This window comes from Nelumbo lutea, chromosome 1 (genome assembly GCF_056320005.1).
Source record: "Nelumbo lutea isolate HS-2025 chromosome 1, American lotus-T2T, whole genome shotgun sequence".
Taxonomy (NCBI): Eukaryota; Viridiplantae; Streptophyta; class Magnoliopsida; order Proteales; family Nelumbonaceae; genus Nelumbo; species Nelumbo lutea.
The window spans coordinates 94,045,568-94,067,834 of NC_142684.1; the positions used below are offsets into that span (position 1 = coordinate 94,045,568).

General features: G+C 38.4%; 1 protein-coding gene across 2 annotated transcripts in view; it reads right to left on the reverse strand.

Annotated features, from left to right (window-relative positions):
* LOC148876203 (PH, RCC1 and FYVE domains-containing protein 1-like) overlaps nt 1-18,883 on the reverse strand; it is a 28,526-nt gene extending 9,643 nt beyond the window's left edge. For both annotated transcript variants that reach the window (XR_016105923.1, XM_088966864.1), the window contains exons 1-7: nt 18,145-18,883; nt 15,674-15,760; nt 14,664-14,753; nt 14,468-14,554; nt 14,228-14,347; nt 11,588-13,696; nt 11,350-11,496 (exon numbers count right to left, since the gene is read on the reverse strand). Coding sequence is in view for 1 of the 2 variants with exons in the window: in XM_088966864.1 (XP_088822990.1) it covers nt 11,350-11,496; nt 11,588-13,696; nt 14,228-14,347; nt 14,468-14,554; nt 14,664-14,753; nt 15,674-15,760; nt 18,145-18,192 (2,688 nt within the window). In the remaining variant the exon portion in view is untranslated. The remainder of the gene's footprint in view (nt 1-11,349; nt 11,497-11,587; nt 13,697-14,227; nt 14,348-14,467; nt 14,555-14,663; nt 14,754-15,673; nt 15,761-18,144) is intronic.
* Nucleotides 18,884-22,267: the final 3,384 nt, after the last annotated feature.

Sequence of the window (22,267 nt, forward strand, 5' to 3'; positions counted from 1 at the left end):
TCCTCAGATGATGCACATGTTCTATCCAAGTTTTACTGTAGACTAAAATGTCGTCAAAGAACACTAAAACAAACTTGCGAAGGTGGGACTGAAATACCTCATTCATCAATGATTGGAATGTGGATGGGGAGTTTGTGAGACCGAACGGCATAACTAAAAACTCAAAGTGGCCATGATGTGTTCTGAAGGCAGTCTTCTCAACGTCTTCGGAAGCCATTCGGACCTGAAAGTATCCCGACCTTAGGTTTAGTTTGGAGAGATACTTGGCACCATGAAGTTCATCCAACAACTCGTCCATAATGGGAATAGGAACTTTATCCTTGACAATCCAGTTATTGAGTTCTCTATAGTCAATACTAAATCTCCAAGTGCCATCCCGCTTTGCCACCAACAATACTGGCGAGGAGAAAGGAGAACAGCTAAGGCAGATGATCCCTTGCTTCACCATTTCAGCACATTGCTTCTCAATCTCGTCTTTCTACAGATGTGGGTAGCGATAAGGTCGGACGACAACTGGTTCAGAGCCCGTCACCATAGGGATCCGGTGATCGCAAGCTCAGGAAGGAGGAAGTCCCTTGGGTTCTTGGAACACGTCTGAAAAATCGGCAAGGAGCCTTTCCATGGTTGCTGCCTGCATCATCTCACCTTGAAGCACATGTACTTGTGAGTTTTTAGCCTTTACCACGTTACCTTGCCAAGTGACTTGCTTCCCGTTTAAGCAGAATGTCATCAATAGGGCGCTAAAATCCCATAGGATTGAGCCTAGAGTGATCAACCACTTTACCCCAAGAACTATATCAAATCCATCCAAGGATAGCACAAACAAATCAACAAAGAAAGATTCTGAATTGATCTATATTTGGACGTCCTTATAGATGCCCTGGTTGTGTACTCTTTCACCGTTTTCTACGGCTACCTGCAGTCGTGGTTTGACTTCCATTGGCAACTTCAGCTGGAGGGTAGCTTGCTCGCTTACAAAATTGTGTGTGCTTCCTGAATCAACGAGGATCAATACTGGTTTTGAAAGGATGAGACATCCATCGTATGGACGCCCAAAGATTGCGGAATAAGGGGGCGAATTTCAAAAATTTTTCTCTCCCTTCAACTGGGAATCGCATTCCCTATTTTAGAAAATCATATTTTCAATGATCATTCTTGAACCATAAACTGAACCAGATCTGAACCAAAGGAGTAGGAGAGATTATACCTGATACGGAGAAATAGTATCCCCCAACAAAGGTGTTCACGCCCAAGAAAGGATCCAAAGACTACTCCCACTGAAGATGGCGCAGTGCAGGATGGAGGAGAATCAACAATGTTCTTCTCCAAGAACCCTGTCCTTCGCAAGAATCAGCAGGATGGCACGTGAGCACAGCTTCCTATCAATTCTTTCTCAAATAACTGATGTCAAGATCGAATATTGACTTCTCCCACAACTGGAGATCGAACTGGCAAACAGGGGCGGCAAGAACAGGGATTAGGAACTGCTTTTGTTGCCGCCCCCTCCTTTTGTTATCTTATCTGCAGATTAGATTAGTTTTCTCCTAATCTCATTAGAAGGTTTCTAGATCTGAATCACATTCAGATCTAGACTCTTTGAGTGGATAGGGTCACCCTATCCTATTTGCTAATCCATTTCAGAATTCGCCCCTTTAATTAACTAATTAAATAGCCCAGTTCGAAATGGGCTTTAGGCCCATTAAGCTTATGTACTCACTTAACCTTCCTAACTGTTGCCCAGTTGGGCTTCCTTGTATGGCGTGGGACCCAAGCATTGATCTACATATCAGCCACATGGGTTCGGCCCAGCCTTTGTCACAAGGCCTGGCCGAATACACTGTTATGGACAGTGCACCCCCTGAAACCCATCAAATGGGCTCTATGAGCCCAACACTTACCCTAAGTGGTCCCTGGGCCAAACCACCTTGTAACACCCAAGGACTATGGGCAGATGCAAGATTAGCCCATCATGTATTATCCTCAATGGTCTTACACTTAACCTCTCAACCCATAATGATCATACACTGCCCGACAAAAGAGGACCTCTCCCTCGACTGCAAGGAACAGTGTTGCACTTTCTGCTTATATGGATCCCGGGAATTAAAACCTTTTGCAAACATTTTAGAAATCATAATGTATATATACTTTTATATCTCATATAAAATATATTTTGCAAAACAAATCTCAACGATTGAAATAGGTTGCCGGCAGTCTTGGTTTCCATCAGTGAGAGTGCATCCCCAATCATTACATTTGTCCGACAAAGGGGTTGATCATGTCACTATGATCACCCACTCAGATGAATTCTCAAACTGTCCCAACATACCCAGGTTTTGACCCCCGCTAAGGATCTCACTGATTGGTACATCAAAGACAGCCCAATCTGACACCTAGTGCAGTATCATAATCGAGTCTAGGGGTCGGGTGTAACTTTACAGTTTTGCCCATCAATTTCCAAGGTCCAAGGCAATACTGGAAATTTGGTCCAGTTCATAGATTCAATTAGTCCTACACTGTATGTGCCTAGGGTCTCACCCTAGCAGTTGAGACAGGCCACCCCAACCGACTTGGTGGCACCACAGTGTCAGCCTTATTAGTCCTACACTGTATGTGCCTAGAGTCTCACCCTAGCAGTTGAGACAGGCCACCCCAACCGACTTGGTGGCACCACAGTGTCAGCCTTGTCAGGATAGGTCTCCCCAGACTGACCCATTGATTGTGAACATTATAAACTAACACGAGTCTCATTAAGTATCCAGTTTGAGTTTAAGAGTGATACACAGAAACATACCAAGGGAACATGAACTAAATATGCACTTTTATTCATTTACAATAAACTCATAAAGTACATCATTCTGATTGAAGCTAAGGGCATACAAAACTGTCTAACAGGTTTTCCCGTTATCCGCGTTTGAGAGGTTTTTATTCGTGTGATCGCATGGAGAGAAATCTCGAGTTCTAACGAAGAGGGTACATCCTCATCCTCCTCTTGCTGATCCACTAGGAGGCAGAAGTGTCTCTTGCACCTGTGTCCCGCCGAATAGAGATCGTCACAGTTGAAACACTGTCCCCTTGCCCGACGTTTTGCCATCTCAGCCCTAGACAAGCGCTTAATGGGGGGGTGCCACCACGCTGCTTCCCACACTGGCCGATCTGGAAACGTTGATCGTATGTGACTTCTGTTCTCGTCACAGGTCGGTCAACAAGGAGAACCTCTTGTTCCCCCTTGTTCCTCCCTTTTCTTGAGGTACCTATCTTGGCACCTTGATGGTGATTGTCCAAGAGATCACCAACTCTCCTCTACTCTGTCTTGACTGAGAAATTCGATGCTTTATTGAATATCATTAGCTCCTTTAAATAGGAGATTACGAGAAGATAAGAATCCTACTTTTTGGAGGACTCCTACTGATCTATACTACTGAATTTAGATAAGAACACATAACAGATAAGACTCCCTACTAATCCATAGACTCCCTACTGATCTATACTACTGAAAACAGATAAGATAGACACTGAATTAGATAAGATGAGAACACCCTTTACTGCTGCTATCGGCAGCGATACTGCTTCCCAATAAAAGCGTCCATAACAAAGCCTCCCGAACACAGAGGCATAAGCCTCCTTAAGAGGAGGGGGGCTAGGAGGAGGATGTAGAGGAATGGGGGATCTCATTTTTTTTTCTTTATTTTTAATAAAAATATTTTATATTAAGAAGAATAAAGATGCATAATGAAAGACTTTTACTGATCAAAAAAAAAAAGAGAGAAGGAAGAAGAGAAGAGAGAAAACATAAATTTGGAGTTCAAAAGGATGGGTTGGCAACACCAGCATTAGTATTTATACTAGGGCAACCCAATACGTAATGAAAAAAGAAAATTACAAAAGTGCCCCTACAGCACTAAAGCATAAACTAACGATAGTTTTAACACAAATAAAATGCATTGTCAACAACAGTTTTGTTTTCTAATCGTTAACAGATCACAAAACTTCTATCAAAAGTAAGACGATTTTCCAACTACAATGGGCACAAAAGTACTCCAACCATCAACTCACCCAAGTTGATAAAATTAGCTTACATACAAGTGGGATGAGGCAAAAGGGCAATTAGTTGCATCCAAAATTTCTTGAGACGTGAAAACAATTTTGCCCACGCCATTAGTGCAATAATTGATTATTTACCTAAAATTTTCTATCACAATTTTGCTATCCAAGTAAGTAGCACATAATTTAGTTATTTATGATGTTTTCCCATATATTGTATCTTCATTTTGGTGCTCCACCCTTTTGCTTCACCTTCCATTAGTGTACCACTTTGATTTGATGGATAATTTTTCAAGAAAATAGAACAGGCAATAGGGATATATTGAAGAACCATGTTGTCAATCAAAGCCATCCAATAACCCATGGATTGGCCACACATTCATTCCCTCAATCCACATCAGTCCTATACCCTCTTTGTTATTGGCACTTCCCCAAACTATTCAGGTCTAGCTCAGACATCAGAGTGCTGAATGGTTGGAGGTGTAAAGTGGGCTGGGCCAGGTCGGCACGGCACAACCCGTGGGCGGTTTGTGCGGGCCGTGTCGTGCTGGTTCGTGGGCCATGCCACCCTCCCCGGTGAAAAATTTGGGGGTCAGTCCAACACAGCCCATGGCCCAGGCTCGTGCTATGCCGTGGGTCAGGTTGGGTCGTGCATCGGGCAAAAGCTATTTATTTAAAAAAAATTGACAAAAAACTTAAAATTTTAATTTTATATGAATTTTGTGTATACAATTGCTTATATATATAATATTTAAATAAATTAGTATAATAAAATTTAAAAATTATTTATTTTATTAATATATTATATACTATATATTATTATATAATTATAATTTATATAATATTATATAAATATAAAAATAATATATATGGGCCGTGTCGGGCCGTGCTGGGTCGGGATGCAAGGGGCGTGCCGACCTACAGGCCACGGGTGCCACGGCTCGCTCGGCTTTATAAGTGCCATCACAAAATAAAATTGGATTAATTATGTAGAAATTACAAATCAAATATTGAAAATTTTTGTAAAATTCAATATTTTGTGAAGTATTGAACCTTTTTGCAAAAGTACTTTATTAGACAAATCTAAGGCATCATTAGGGGTGGCAACGAGCTGAGCTTTTCACGAGCTACTCGAGCTCAGCTCGGCTCTATTTCAGCCGAGCTCAAGCCTAATAGAGCTCATCTCGTGAGGCTCGCGAGCAGGCTTGAATATATATATAGAAAATGATATATATAATAAAATTATTATAATTCTTAATTTTTTAAATATCAAATAAAAAATATTTTTTATATATAATTTTTTATTTTTATAAAATATTTTTTCTCAAAATCGAGCTCGAGCCAAGCTGAGCACAAGCTTATGAGTTTTTGACTCGAGCCGAGCTCGAGCTCAAGGTTCTAACTCAAACCGAGCTCGAGCCTTGTACAATTCGTCTTGGCTCGGCTCGAATCCACCCCTAGGCGTCATTAATTTTTTTGTGAAATCTAGAATTTTTAGTAAATTCTTTTTATTAATGCTTTTAAAAACTTAATGATTTTGAGAAACTAACTCACATCTTACTATTCTAGTACATCTTTATTTTATTATTTCCACCAAAAACTGATTTACTATTTATAGTAAATCAAAAAATTAGTGATTGCTAGGACATTTATATATAGAATTTATTTTAGGTTAGTTTCTACAAGTATCATTTATAAAAAAAAAAGGATAAAGTATAATTGTATTAAAGGTCAAAAAGTATACATGGCCCTATGTACAAAGAGTTTCTTTACATATACACATCCCAATCATTAAAATTTCTTCTAAAATAGGGAGGGGCCCAAGTCAGAGAATCTCTCTTAACATGATAAGAGTCCACTAAAATCTCCTTATTGTTGGCCACTCTAAACAAGTCAGAGAACATATCTTTTAAGACCCTATCCTCACACCACGAGTCTTTCAGAATTTTAGTCTTCTAGCATTCCTTATTTTATTTAGAAGTAGTAGATCAAGGAATATCAATTTTCCTCTTCCCTTTCTATTAAGAGTCTTGGCAATTCTAGAATCAGATTTAAGGTAAAAAGGTTTTTTTATTTTTTTCTTTGTTATTATTCCCATTTTTCTTTCTTGAGAAAAATAACCACTAGGGGTTTTCTTTGAAGATAAAATAAAAATTTTATTAAATGAAAAACACAATTACAAAGGAAGGTGATAAGCAATGACCCGAGGGGAAGCAAAACAGAGACCCAAGTAAAGAAAACCCCAAACAAGAATAATCATTGTGACCCAGCTAAAAGAAAGAAACCATACTACAACACCAAGGCAAAACCCAAACCCTACCAACCAATATTAACCCTACCAACCATACTGCAACACCTGTCGGAAACCCACACCTATTGCCCAAACCCAACCAAGACTCCCACTCAAAAAACTCTTCTTATCAGATTTTTGAGAGCAATCTTCTAGTCGCCTTTTCTCTGATCTTTTGTATTTTTTGACAAGCTTAGGCCCAATGCCATATAAGCCTCCTTTTAAACGTACAAAGACTTTTGAAACTGGAACTTTCTATTGACTTTTTATATTCTTTTGAGCTCTTAATCTCCTAACTATATTAAGTGTTTTCATGGCTTCTTCCATACTCCTCTCTGGCTTTTGACCCTTATTTGAAACCAACATCCCCTCAGATAAATCCTCCTGCTTCTTGAAAGCATCCCTGCCATCGCTAGTTGCCCCACCGTCTCCTACAATCACTTCCTTTTCAGAATTGTTAGAATTGCCATCAAGCACTGGAATGGCACTTACTCTCTTTTTCCCCATTTTTGTCATCTACCGATCTGAATGCTTTCTTGGCGAACTCCTCCCCTCCTAAGAAAAACAGCCCCAAAATTTTGCTGACTTCCATTTCCTTGTTTATCACTTTCTATAAATCACAATTCTTCTCTACCTCATGGACCTCATCCATCGTAAGCTCTTCTTCATCAGCCTTCCCTGAACTTCCTTCTCTACTTTCTTCTTGTTAGACAGTCTTGTATGCCCTTAGTTTCAATCGGATTTGATGTACTTTTTAGTGGAAATAAATTAAAGTGCAGGTTTGATTCATGTTGTTTGGTATAATTCCATGTAAGACCCTGAAACTGGACACTTATAGAAACTTGTGTTAGTTTTAAATGTTCACAGTCATTGGATAAGTCTGGGGAGATTTATCCTGCCGAGGCTGATACTGATATGCCACCAAGTGTTGGGATGGCTTGTTTCAGCCATCAGGGTAAGACCCAAGGCACATGCAATATGGGATTGCTTGAACCCTTGAACCGGACCAGATTTCCAGTATTGCCCTAGACCTTGGAGACAGATGGGCAAAACTGGAAAGTTACACCTGACCCCTAGACTCGATTATGACACATCACTAGGTGTCGGATCGGGTTGTCTTTGATGTGTCAATCAGTGAGATCCTTAGTGGGGGTCGAAACCTAGACATGTTGGGGCAGTCTGAGAATTCATCTAAGTGAGTGGTCATAGTGACAGGATCAGCCCCTTTGTCGGACAATGGTAATGATCGGGAATGCACTCTCTCTGATGAAAACCAAACTGCCGGCAGTTGATTTCAATCGTTGGAATTTTGTTTTGCAAAAATAAGATATATATATATACATATATATATATATATATATATATACACGGTTTCAAAAGATTTGCAAAAGGTTTTAATTCCCGGGATCCATGTGAGTAGAGAGTGCGGCACTGTTCCTTGCAGCCGAGAGAGAGGTCTTCTCTTGTCGGGCAGTGTTTGATCATTAAGGGCTGAGAGGTTAAGTGTAAGACCATTTAGGATAATACCTGATGGGCTAATCTTGCCCACAATCCCTGGGTTTTTATAAGATGGCTTGGCCCAGGGACCACTTAATGTAAGTGTTGGGCCCATAGGGTGTGATGGGCTCAAGGGGGTCGCTGAGTCTTTCAATGAATTCGGTTGGGCCTTGTAATAAAGGTTGAATCGAACCCATGTGGCTGGTGTGTAGATCAATGCTTGGGTCCCATGCCATACAAAGAAGCCCAACTGGGCAGCAGGTTGGAAACTAGTTAAACACTGAACACTTAATGGGCCAAAAGCCCATTTCGAACTGGGTTGATATGATCACCAGTTCATAAGGCAAATCTGAGATTAGTGTTAGTAAAAGGATTGGGTCCTTGACTTTATCCACTCTAAGAGACCAAATTCAAATTAGATTTGAATCTAGTAACCTCCTGATAAGATCAGGAGTTAACTAACTTAATCTGCAGATAGAATTAAGATTAACCTCTATCCAAATACTGATTTGGATTGGGATAACTCCCAAAATATTGGGAGGTTTCTTAATCAAGAAGAAAGAGAAGAAAACCCTAGCAAAAATATCAGATTTCGAACTAAGGGGTTTGAGCAAGCAGGAAACACACCCTGCAATCTGAGATTTGATCTCTCACAGACTCCAGAGAGAAGAGACAGTTCTGCCCTCTTCGTCCCTGGACTTCTCCTCCTTCAGCCGCCGCCACTACCTGTTGGAAGATTGGATCTTTGCAGCAACAGGAAGTCAAGAAAGCAGTTCTTGACAATAGTCTTGCAAGATAGACAAAAGGATTCGGTGTTCAAGGTTTCCAGAGGGTTCTTGTGAAGAATCCAGTGTGTAGGACGCACCCTGCAGGTTCCGTTCCATCCACAACTGTGTCATCTTCAGCAGGAGTGGATCTTGATTACTTCTTTGGGCGTGAACACCAACTTTGGGAGATATTATTTCTCCAGATCAGGTATAATCCTTTCTGTTTCCTTTTGGTTCAGATCTGGTTTGCTTATGGTTCAAATAGGATCCTTGAATAAAGTATTCTAAATTTAGGGAATATGATTCCCAGTTGGAAGAAGGTAGGAAATTTTTTTGAAATTCGCCCCCCCCCATTCCGCACCCTTCTTGGCGTCCATTAGATGGATCCTACCATTCTTTCACTTCTAAGGGGAAAGTTCTGTAGCACTAGGGGTTTCTCCAACGTCTGTTTTATTCAATCCACTTTAAGGATTATTGAAATAACCAACTAGCTTTATCACTGAGACCCACCATCTTGACAGGATAGGTTAGCTTTCCTTTCTGACTCATAATCGATACTTCCAAAGCTATTCACAAACTGTTCAAGGATGTTCCTCACAATACTTAATTTGGTCCTTGTCGCATTGGTTATCCAATTGTTGGTATACCTAAGGGTTATCCTTAGGGATGATCAAGGGCTCAGCCAGACCAGGCCCAAGCTGAGCTTAGCACCCATAGTAAGGGCTATAGCCTGGGCATGGCACAGCCTGGACCCTAGACCCAAAATATAAGACCAGGCCCAGGCCAGATTCCGAGCCTATAAATATAGAATGGTAAATTGTTGAAACCTCCCCTTAAGTTTGGTAATTGCAATCACCTCCCCTGAACTTTCTAATAGAATTGCAAGTAGACCCCCTCTATTAGAATCCTCTAACAAGAGGCACAAAAATGTCCAAAATACCCATGCAATTACTATTGAGGATTTGAGGCTGGTTTCTGCAGAAAAAAAACAATACAAACTTTATAAATAACAAAAAAATAGAGAATTTAAAGTTGCAGCTATACCTTTTGAGTAATTGATATGAAGGGCAAATTTGGAAAATATATCAATTTCAGAAAAAGGATTAGAAGGGTTTGGGCTAGCGATTCATATGAAGAGAAAATTTGGAAATTAAACATTTTGGTCAAAAATAACTGCATGGGTATTTTGGGCATTTTCATGCCTCTTTTTAGAAGATTCTAACAAAGGGGGTCTACTTGCACCTATATCAGAAAGTTTAGGGGAGGTGAGTGCAAATACCAACTTCAGGGGAGGTTTCAGCAATTTACCCAATATAAAATATTAAATATATACAATATTTTATACTATATCACATATGATATATGCTTAAAATTTATGTTATACATTAATAATATAGCATGTTATATAATAGTATGTATTATAGGCGTTTTTTTTTTGAGAAAAGGTTAACCAGATTTCATTAAAAAAAAGCAGGCAGTACATGAGCAGACGTACTACACAGAAGAAAGAAAACCCAAACAGCTAAATAGAAAAATTACAGGGGGGGAAGCCTATTGCTGTACAGATTCTCTAGTCTTGCTCCAATTTTAGCTAATCCATCTGCAATATGATTCAACTCCCTCGATATCCACACCAAGCTTGCATTTAGATTTTCCAAGGAGTCTCTTGCCTCAGCCAGATAATGTCATAATGACTCAACCTCCAAGGGCCCCCCTCCTTGTCCTTCAGCCATTTAATGGTATAAGCAGAATCTCCTACAATAGATAAGTATTGTATTATAATGACTCAGCCTTTGTTGAGTCAGCATAACCGATTAGGGCACTAAAAACCCAACAGATATAGGTGTTATATTATAATATTTATATATAATATAAAATATAGCATAAAATAATACATATATTTAAATGTGTGTGGATCGGTCCTGAACACAAAACCTAGGCCCAAAGCTGGAAATTTCTTGGCCAAGCTATAAATGATCACCCCTGGTTATCCTCCATTTTTGCATACAATCAAATACAATACCTTAGCTCTCAGTCTTTGTGGGAGTTGAAAGCTGTTTTCCCTCCTGGGTGGATTGTTTTTTCTACCAGGAGCCTGTTGTACTATGATTTTCTTCTATCAATAAATTCTTGATTTTATGTTTCAAAAAAAAAAAAACTCAAATATAATACTTTTCTCCAAAAAAAGGCAACTCCGAGGCATTTTTTTGCTGGTCAGATTTATTCACATCAGGGTCTTCCAGAGAATTATAGCTAAAGCTGATTCTATGCTGGGGATGGGATGGCGTAGTTGGGGGGAACAGGGTCCATGGCTATTGTGATCCCATCATAGTTGTAGAACATCTTGTTCCAATGGTTGCTTAGATCCGCCAATCAGAATGCAAATGCCTTGATCTAAAAGCAGGGTCTTTAGAGATGAGTTTTATTCCAGATCCAAATCTATGTTGTATTGTTGTGAGTGTTGATCCTTCTCAATAAAACCACATTCTTAGCAATTAAAAGGAGATGGTCATATTATGGTTGAAAAGCATAAATCATGATCCAACTAATTAACCATTCAAGTCAAAAACCTCAAGGGGAAAAATAGAAGACGAGACTGGTTGGTCTACAAAGTTCTTTTAAATTTCCACTTTAAAAAAGGTCCAGAAACTGGTTTTTTAAGTGATCTGATTCAAGATCAATGTAAGAACATATATACTTACAAGACAACAGAGGAAAAGAGTACAAGTATAAAACTATAAATAGGAAAATTACCTGTGCAGTAAGGGATTTTATAACTTCTTTTGCAGCTTTGGATTTGGCAGATTCTTCTGCAGCCAGTGCAAGAGCTTCTTGAGCTTTCTTAGCTGATTTCTGCAGCTCAAATTCTTGTAGTTCACACCGTTGTCTCAAGCTATCAACCTAAACCATGTCCACAATAAAATCCATGATAATGGTAAGAAGTCTATTTTGCATCTGATGCTTAATAAGCAAAACAAAGAGAGTAATCTACCTGGGCACGTAATTTCTGCACTTCTTGACTCAAACGCTCATTTGTTTTCTTCAAGCTATCTGCAATGCTTTTGGAAAAAGAAAGACCTGATGTTGTAGGAATAGGTGTTGCAGAACGAGGCGGGCTAGGTTTCCTAGAGAAAGGTGATACGGCCCTTGAACTGATTGTAGAATGACCTACTGATGTGAGTACTGGTTTTGGAGCTGTGCGGCGCAGGTCAGTGGTAGTAAACAAAGCAAGATCCTTTAGCTGCAACAAAGTGGGTGCTTGGGAAGAACGAACAAGAGAGAAAGTGTCAACCTTCTTTCCATGTTTGAACGCTTTGCTATCTAGCTGTTTAATCAAATCCATATTGGTAGGCGTTGCAGACTTGGATAGTCTAATCTCAGCTTTGTCTAACTTGTCTTTATTTTCACCCGAAAGTCTGGGTATGGCATTCCTTTTGTTATTAGTACCTCCCGGTTCTGACACCTTGTTCAGTTTGGCATAACAAGAATCACACACACGATATGGCTTACCAGAATTTGGAGCTAGGGCTGCTCCTAAAGCTTTTCTAGAGCTACAGGAGTGGCAGTGTATCAGTCCACAGTTATAGCAATTGTGCTTCTTTCGAGTAAACCCAAATGCCTGTCTACAAGCTGAGCACTGAGACTGCTCTGCCCCTGCTACCCATTTATGGAGGCATATAGCTGCTGTGTAGTTTGAACCACAAGCAATATATTTAACATGTCTATCCTTTAAAGCTTCTACCAATGTTGGTGTTTTCCGATCCTCAATATCTCCATGGCCCAGTCTTCCATTGGCTCCCTTTCCCCATGTGTAAACCTCATTCCGTGATGTTAGCACTGCCACATGGTATGCACCACAAGCAACTTCTTCAACACATTCCCCTGCAAGCTTATCTTCCACCAAGCAAGGCAGCTTCCCATCAGAATGGGGATTGCCAAGCTGGCCATAAACTGAACTTCCCATGGTAAAAACATGCCCTGATGTTGTCAAGCCAACAGTTAAACTGTGCCCACAAGCAACCTTGTGAAAATTATATTCAATGAGAGAAGGCACACATGTGGGTTTTAACCGAGATTCTTTGTCTCCATGACCAAGGCGATTCTTGTCCCCATCGCCCCAAGTAAATAATTTCCCTGATGAAATACTTGCACTAGACTGTGTCACAATAACCTCCACCACGGCAGCAGTATGCCACACACCACAGGCAACAGCAATTGTCCTCAATCCTGCAAGAGATTCCACTTCTCTTGGATATGCAACACTTTCCCTGTTACCATGGCCCAAAACACCAAATGTTCCATCACCAAAGGTGAATAGCTGCCCTGTAGATGTTATCAAGGCTGTGTGCCATGGACCACATGTAACTGAAGCAACCTGAAGTCCCTCCAATGGACCAGAAACTCTCTTGGGTATCCAGTGGCTGACATCAGTACCATGACCAAGCAACCCAGCATTATGTGTGCCATCTCCCCATGTATAAAGTTCACCAGCCAGGGTAACAGCACAAGTATGGAACTCCCCACAGGCAACAAAATCAACATAGGAGACTGCTAGTGATTCAACCAGATGAGGCTGAACAACATCTTTCCCGATTCCATGGCCAAGCCGTCCACCAGACTCTTCACCCCATGTAAAAACCTCTCCTTGCCTTGTGACTAGTGCAGCATGTCTAACACCACAAGCTATATGATGAACATCCAAAACTATATTCGACTCTAATGGTCTAGGGAGAAGCACATCAGCCCTCATGCTGAAAGGATTTACAGTTTTATCAGCCCCAGCCTTAACAAAATCATCACATATAACCTCACCACATATGTATACATCGCCTAAAGCATCGCAATCATCCTGAGCAGAACCATGGCTAGATGTACTTGGAGCACTTGAAACACTAACTCGAAAAACCTCTGAAGCAGATCCCTTTACTTGCATATTTGTGTGATCCAATGCTACATGTGATCTGTCAGAATGCACAGAACTCTCAGGACAACTTTTAGGGAAAGTACTGTTAGAACCAACGGATGTTTCTGGAGAGCTAATATCTTGTGTGGCACTGACTGAACTGTCACTGGGGCTATTGGATGTCAGATCTCTACCATCCTGAAACAAAGCAAGCACAAAACCATGGATCATGAATGACTCACAGCTGAAAAAGATGACAGCAACATGCTATCTAAAGAAATATATGATAAACAAAACAACAGTACTGTGTCACAATAAACTGTATTGATGCAATTCCCAACAAAAACCTTAATATTCACAACTCACTTCCAGGATAAAAGAAAAGGAGAAAAGTTCCAAGAATTTAGTAGAGGTGCAATTCAGGTCTTCCAATTTGAAGAATCTGAACTATATTTGGCTTGGGCTCAATCAAAATTTAATAACTTCTTTTTTTGTGAAGGTAAATAAGATGATTGAATTAATTAATTCTTAACCCAACCAGACCCAAAAATGCTAAGATTTGAAAGGCTATGGCATGAAAATCAGCATCTAAATGTTTTTATCTTTTATCAAATTTAGAAGGAGAATGTTTGGAGAAATATTACAATGTTTGCAAGAGGCAATACAGAGAAAAGAACAGAATAATTTTAAAAGTTAAAGACCACAAGAGGTTCCAATATGTATAGTTACATCAAAAGAAAGTCCTCCATCACTCCATCCATCAATTTTTGAACGTCCACATTGACTGGAAGAAATCAGTGCCTTGAGGCCTGCAATCCACACCTCAGCCTCAACTTTGTCCTTGCAAATCTGAAAACCAACAATATATAATGAGATCCTTGATTAATGACAATTAGTTTAAGAAATTTCAAAAAAAAAAAAAAAAACAATCACATATTCACAAATAGGAATTCAGATAGTTACACTAACCAGATCAAGGGATCGCTTTCCATTGTCGTATATAAGAGAAAAAGACAGGTATTCCTTCTCAGGGCACAAATACCGTTTGAAAACAGACTACCACATACCAACAATGAAAAATTTAGTTCCAAGAATTTAGTGCTAGATGCTTTTTTTTCTTTTAATCAGCATGGTATAGATTGAATAAGTACAAAGAATATCTCACAGTTCTTTGTCCAGGAACAATTTTTGAAACAGAAGCTAACTTTAATTTCCTTTCTCCACCACTTGAAAACCAGATCAAAGACGATTCATCCTGTGAAATTCAGATACAAGAGCATTAACAAATATAAAGTCAAGCTTTCTAGATAAGGAGAATACAAAGGTACACTTCATGAAATCATGGATTGGAACAGTAATGAATATGAAACTGATAATGCTATTGAAAAGGATACTTGAATATGTTACATGTTCAATAAAAATAACAAATCCTCTTCTAAGCTATCATATTTTTCCTTTACTCCATATCTTTTCAAATTAGAATACTACCTACCAATAAGAAATCACAGTTATGAATGGCAATCATGGCAGAGAACTTGAGATTCTAAATGGCATACACTGAGAGGCCCCTGTATATAAGCCCATCTATAGATTCAATACAACATTCAGAACTCTTGGGCTTGGCCTCCTAAGCTAACAACTAACTATGAACCAACTCGTGTGCAACCTATCCATCATATCATAAGTGCCAATTTTATGAGCATATATGATATTTTATCAGATGCAGAAGTGGAGCTCATTAAATCACTTCAAATTTTAGCACAGGATACAGTCTATGTAGAAGTAGAACCAATAAAAGAGTTATGCCTAACTGCATCTTAAACACAATAGAAACTGTAGTAAATGTTTAAAACAAACTTATATTCCATCTCACAAACAAGGATCCACAGGATCCAGAATCACTAAAATATTATTTTAAGTCCTAAGATTTTGTATAATACAATAAAAATCTAAAATCAGACCCTAAGATCAATAATCATGTCAAGCCCTTGAATTTAACATAAAAAATGAGTCCTGTAAAAGATTCATCCACAAAGTTTCAACCTCCAGACAGGACCTAAGCACACCATCCATTATAACATTCAACAAGATAGAAAAAGAAAGACAAAAAGGAAATATGCAATATAATCCATCGAAACAAATCTGAAGAAAAACTGATTGGGGTAATAAACTTACATTTGAAAGTCTAAATGGGCAAAACTTTGGCTTTCCTTTACGACCATACTTTAGAAGTTGAGCACCTTTCTTCAGAGCAGTTAATGCCTGTAGAAGGTAGAAAAGATAATTGAGACCTTGAAACAGAACTTTCAGCAAATAGTAGGAGAAAGAAGGCATAGTTGAGTTGAAACATAACTTTTCGCATTAAATATTTGTTTGATCAATGATTTTCGGCATAAAATATTTAATGCTGCCATGGAACATTGCATCAGCACAGAAATTAACAAAGTACGTCAGGTTGAAATGCCTCCATGAAGAGCACATACATGAAACAGTATACTCTACACTACTCCCTTATTATTATAATAAAGATATATTGCTTATTAAAAGAATTATGTTGGACATACCTCCATCAGAAGATTAAACAGATTACATATTTATTAGGAAATGCAGAAAAAGAAAAAGAAAGCATGGATGGGAATTGGATGTAAATACATAACCAAAAATGATCAAAGAAATATGGATCCACCATTTTTTTTTTGATGAATAATAATAAGTTTATTGATTCAGAAGCAAATTAGAGTGAGTTCATACATCATCCCAACGAGAGGCGCGAGCTGCAGCCCCTCCTTGAAACTTACAAGTAAACTAGGAAAGAAAAACAAGAATCACAACTGAGCCCAAAATAATTCTTCCCTATTTACCCCTTGCTTAGCTAACACATCTGACAAGGTATTTGCTGATCTCCCCACCCACTGTACAGTGACCAACATATTCCTTGTCAACCAACTAAAATTCTTCATTTCATTCTTGTATCGCCACATAGCCTCTTCAGAATTTTTCAACCAACCCACCACCACTTTGGAATCCCCCTCGATTATTAGGTGTTGTACCCCCAGCAGGTTTGCAAATATGGATCCACCATTCATGACTATCAAAATGAAGTTAGATGTTAAACTCCCTTTTTTTATAAGCACCAACCTCCTAATAATTGAAACTCCATATTAACGACATTGAGGAAACTTGTTGCCCCAAAACAGTCATGCTCCATGGTAGTGAGAGTGACCTGACTTTCTCATGTGAAGGCCATAAAGGTTTGCATCTTGAGAAGGACAATAATAATAATGGATGCAAGTAAACAAAACAAACAAAAGAAAAAGAGAAGTTCTCAGGGGTGAGGAATGTAGCAATTCATCCATAAAATATAACCATTCTTATGGGGATGCAATAATTGCTCAAGACCTAAAGTCCAGCACAAAGCTTTCCAGGTGCTCCTCTACTCTTCTCTCGATTCATTTGCAACAAAAATGAACTAGCTAGCAGGAGGTTTTTTCCTTAATCTTTGGTAGTATCTCATATCAAGCACAACCAACAGACTATCATATGTCATATTTGCTATCACTTCCAAAATTCGGTACAGTCCATAATCTACTCTGCATCTCAGTATCTTCTTCGAAATCTTTAAACACACCCACAGGATCATCAGATACTCTGACCTGCCTGGCAACATGTCCAGCACTGGTTTTATTGTCCTTGTGTTCCCAACACTATTTAAGGAACTTAGAGGCTTAACAGAATGACAATCAAATTCAGTATATGATCTTCAAACTCTGAATGCATTTAGGCATAATGTAAATGAATGTAAGAGACACTATATATTGGGAGAGAACTCCTAGATTTCAATTTCAAGAAAAAGCATAAAATTCAATGGTCTTATAAATCCAAATGCAAACAAAATCATGACATTCTCCTATTTTGGCAAGTACAGATGAATCTAGCATCCAGTAGGAAAGATCAAGAAAATATAGAATGTAATAAGAAGGTCAAACTCATTTTGATAAATCACATTATGAAAACTGTCCATTTAAATTCTGTTTCAGTTGTGACTTTAGTTGTCTGAGACTGATAGACGCCTTTAACTTGTTAACCAACCCACTTCTGACTCGTCCTTGCTACAAGTGGTGCATACCATACACTCTTTCTCACAGATTCCTTATCTTCTCTCCACTTCTTATAGCCTAAATTACCGCATGTACCACAGTAATCCATTTGGATTCTTTTTCCTCAGCTACTCTCCATGCCTAATCTCCCGGGTCATCTCCCTCTTTTTCCATAGAACCCGCAGACATGCTAATTAAAATGGACAAGGAGGTTTTTAACGTTTCATTACAGCCATAAAAATAGTTCTACATGTCTAAGGAACTTTTTCAACAAAAGAACATAACCTCAGAAACCCACATTTATATCTTAATGTTATGATCAAAACACCCTCCCCATCAAGCTCAAATGGTAATCCATAGTCTTCATTTCATCATTATAATTACTTCGTTCAAGTACTTCTACATCATCTACTTCACGACCCAAAATCCACTACTGCAATCATTCTGTCTAGATTGGTATTGAAGGAGAGAACCAGAAATCAAGAAACAATAAATAGTAAAAAAATCCAATCTCTCCAACAAAAGAACGGAACTTTCCACGAGACTCACCTGCTCGACGTCTCGTTCCGCATTTCCGTAGCTAACAAGATCTGCCATTCCATGTGAGAGACTCTCCAAACCACCACCCGCATCGATCGTTCAAGAGTTTCAATCATCATAGATGACAGACTTGACCGTGAACAACCATCAATGTTCAACTCCAGATAAAAAAGAAAAAGAAACTCCTCACGTCTCCCCCCAAAACGATGAAAACAGTCGAATAAGAACAAGCCAAGCAGTCATAAGCCTCAGAAAAACGAAGCTTTGCGGATCTGCAAGTCTCCTGTAATCTGAAACCAAAATCCAGTGAACCCAAACCCTAAAAGCTCCATCGAATATGAAGTCTTGGAACAGTTCTCCTTTGATTTGTTATTCATTTAGTCTTTTTGATGCTGAGAAATGAGAACTGTTCTGAGTTGTAATAGTTGAAATCTGAAACCGTTTTGGACTGGAGATGAAGTGTCTTTGAAGTTGACGCCGCTAGAAAAGACTGAAGAGAAGCGATATCTCGACAAGCAGGAACAATTTCGCGGGGGAGAGAATATTGGTTTTCGGACAGGATTTCCGGCGAAAACCGGAGTTCCCGTCGTCGGAAAACCGGGCGCAGTAAACGGAGGGAAAGGGCAAGAGGAGAAAATCTCTGAAAAGAAGCAAGAGAATGGGATTTAACTCCGCGGTCGCGTCCGTGGAAGTACTAGTCAAAGATGAGAAAACATGGAATCGCCGAATCGCCTGAGTAAATGAAAAAATTAAAATTAAAAGTGCACCAAAAAAAGACAATTTTATTTTTTTCTGATTTTGATAAATAATATATTTTGAGTTTTTTACTGGGTATATCGGAATCGTGTTTGAATGGAGTTTCGGCCTTTCGAGTCGTATCGGTGCTTTACAGAAATTGTCAATTGATGAAAGGTAACGTTATGATACTTCACTTTTCGTGAAATTGGTCATGATTTTACAAAAGTGCCCTTGGAACGAGGAATGCATTGAAATTGCAGCTCAGATTGGCAGGCCAGTTCATGGTGACGATGGGCTTTGGACCCACAAACGGATATCTTTATCTGTCAAGGCATCGCAGCCGTCCGATAGGTAGACTTTCTTTCTCTTTTTTTTTTTTTTTTTGCTATTGTTCAAAGGGAATGAGATCTGCTATGAGGATTTAGATCTTAGAGATCTCGCTTGTGGGGCCCTCTGAATGAAGGGTCTTGTGACATCGACCTACAAGTCGTCTCATGCCGGTGTTGCAGACGACAGCATCGTAAAGGATGTTTGGATTTGATGTGATCTCACGGTTTGGCCGGTTACATGACGAAATTGATTGAGTGGGAGATACTTCCAGTGGAGCTCCCTTCTGAAACCGTACATTTAGAATCTGGATAACTCCGTCCACGACGTTGTGTTGACGTAATTTTCTCTTAGAGAGATCTGACGGTTAGGGATGCCTGAGTTTTATATGAGCTCGCACTGAATCATGATAATCATTACTAGATAGACCCTGCTGAAATGCAAAAAAGCAAACTTCCGAATCCAAACAATATGAGTGGCCCGACTCAATTCGAGCTTAGTGTAGACAAAACAATGTGATAAAGTCTCATACAAATACAAATATGTACAGGTTCTACAACATATATTTGTATTTGTATTTGGGAAGATTACAAATATAGTGCAAATATAATGTTTAGAAATATTATATACAAGGTTTTTGTATTAGATGTTTTTTTTTCGTAAGCAGTATTGTAGATGTTTGTATTTGTATTTGTATTTGTATGGTTACTCTAAAAGAATAGAAATAGTTGGGTTATTAATTGGAATATTTTTAATAGATATCAAAGATTTAACCATTTATATATGGAATGGTCATTTGAAGAAAGAAATGGAGAATGATGGTCCTCCCAAATTGTAGGTTTAAAGTACATTTGGGATCCAAATTAATGTCAATTCATCGGTGGATATGGGTGTATAGAGTGTGGATTTTGGATATTTTGAATGTTTATAGTTCTGCAGTAGAAATTAGAAATCTGCATTGGATTTATCTATATTTCTCCGAGAAAAAAAATTAGGGATAAATGGACTGCAAATTGTAGCCCCCTACTACTTTACTAATAGCCCCCCTTGTAAACCGCATCATGTTCGCAAATTTGGCATCAATCCACGGGCAGGATTCAGTCCACCCCTAGAAATCCTAGCTCCCCCCTAGGGGTGGACTGAACTATAAAAACCCCAAAAATTAATGATTTATATAATCGAAAAAATAATAGCATTTGCAAACCCAAAACCTAAACAAGCAACAACACCACCCCTACAAATCTTTTAACATGGGAGGTGAACAATTGATAAAAATAAGAAAAATAAAAAATGTGAGCTCTAATGCTATGAAAGTAGTAGCAAAATGTTTATGTTTTACTAATACACCAAAAGCCTTAGGCTGCATTTGGATGTAGTGTAAAACCCGGTTCGATGTATTTTTACACTCCGGTCCAATTTTGTGGTCGTTTGGATGAGATGTAAAAATACTTCAAAGATCAGTGTAAAAACCAATTTTGAAATTTATTTACTTTGATTATCGATGTATTTTATACATCAATTTTTTCGATGTAAAACTCGATCGAAGCAATCACAGTGCAAAAACACAACTACTCTTCGTCTCCTCTAATCCTCTCTCATCGTCGAGCACTACCAATTAGCACCCTCCACCATCGTTGAGATTCTCCTGGCCACCCCTTTCTCTTACAATCCCTCTCTTTGTCTTTCACTCTTTTTCTCTTCTTTTCTCATTGTGTATTCTCTTTTTCTCACAGGTTTGAACTCACTCATCTCAAAACACAGACTTAAGCATTTCATCATCCCCATCTCACAACATACAGAAGGTACCAGATCTAAACATTGTCATTCAGATCTAAGTCAACTCGTTTCAGATCTGGAGACAATCCAAAACAAATCTAAATTTTGTTTTTCTATTTGGGTTTTCTTAGATCTATGATTTATTATCATGTTTATGGTCTGCTATTTGTTTGTAGATCATAGATTTGCACCTTGTTTTTTTTTATTCTAGTTGTTAGATCTAAGATTTGGCTCGTGTTCTTTGTCTTTCTACAACTTAAATTCTATTCGACATTCAAACCCTAGGCTCTAATGTATTCAAAAGCTGGTATATTCAATTTTTTCTACCATTCACCTAGTATATTCAAAAGCTATACTTGATTCGGATATTAGAACGTTGAAGTTTGAATCTAGCACTCAGACCTCTAATCTCTAGTGTCCCTGGAGTTTAGCCCTAGGTGTGGATTCTAGTTTTACGTTTCTGTAAGACAACCTTTTCTATTAAAATCCAAAGATTGAAAACTTTAAAGGATTGGTCGTTTCTGGAATCACCACTCTATTAGTATTAGATGATGTCTGAGAGTTTAGATTCCTATTTGCATTGTAAAGTTTTTGCTTTCATGAGATCCCATTACATGTCTTATGATTCACACTATTATAGAGACTTAATAGCCTTGAGATGCAAGTATTCTTAAAGTTCTTAACAAATATATTTTCTATATTTATTTGAACAAAAAAATGTAGATAATCATTGCATTTGTTACTTTAAATAAAGATAGCAGTGTGGAAAGGCTTAGATGTTACATGCCCTTTTCTTTTTGCATAACAAATATTTGAAATGTACTATAGTTACATGACCTTGCCAATTAAGGACATTTATAGTTGCATTATTTATGTATCTTTTATTTATAATTAAATTTGTTGTGCACAACAAATATTTATATTTTCACATCAAATATTCACATTTTGCTTTGGCCTTGTTAACATCAGGTCATCTCATATAGAATCAACCAAAAAACTAGTTCATTATCATTCAAAGTAAGAGGCTTAACTTAACAGAGTGAATTGTTCTTTTTAAAATCTAGCTAGAGATAGGTGAATAGAGGATTGGCCTTTTTTAGCATTTTGTTGTTTTCGAGGGTGGTACATTGTAGAGAATAATTGCTAGAAACAAAGGAAGGGTCTCAGGGAGTAGAAAACATCATTAGTTATCATGGATCAATCCCATGGTTTCCCACTTAGGTTAATTTTTAGATTATAAGCATTTTGGTTATACATAGTAAGTTTCAAAAATGCAATGTGGACTCTACAG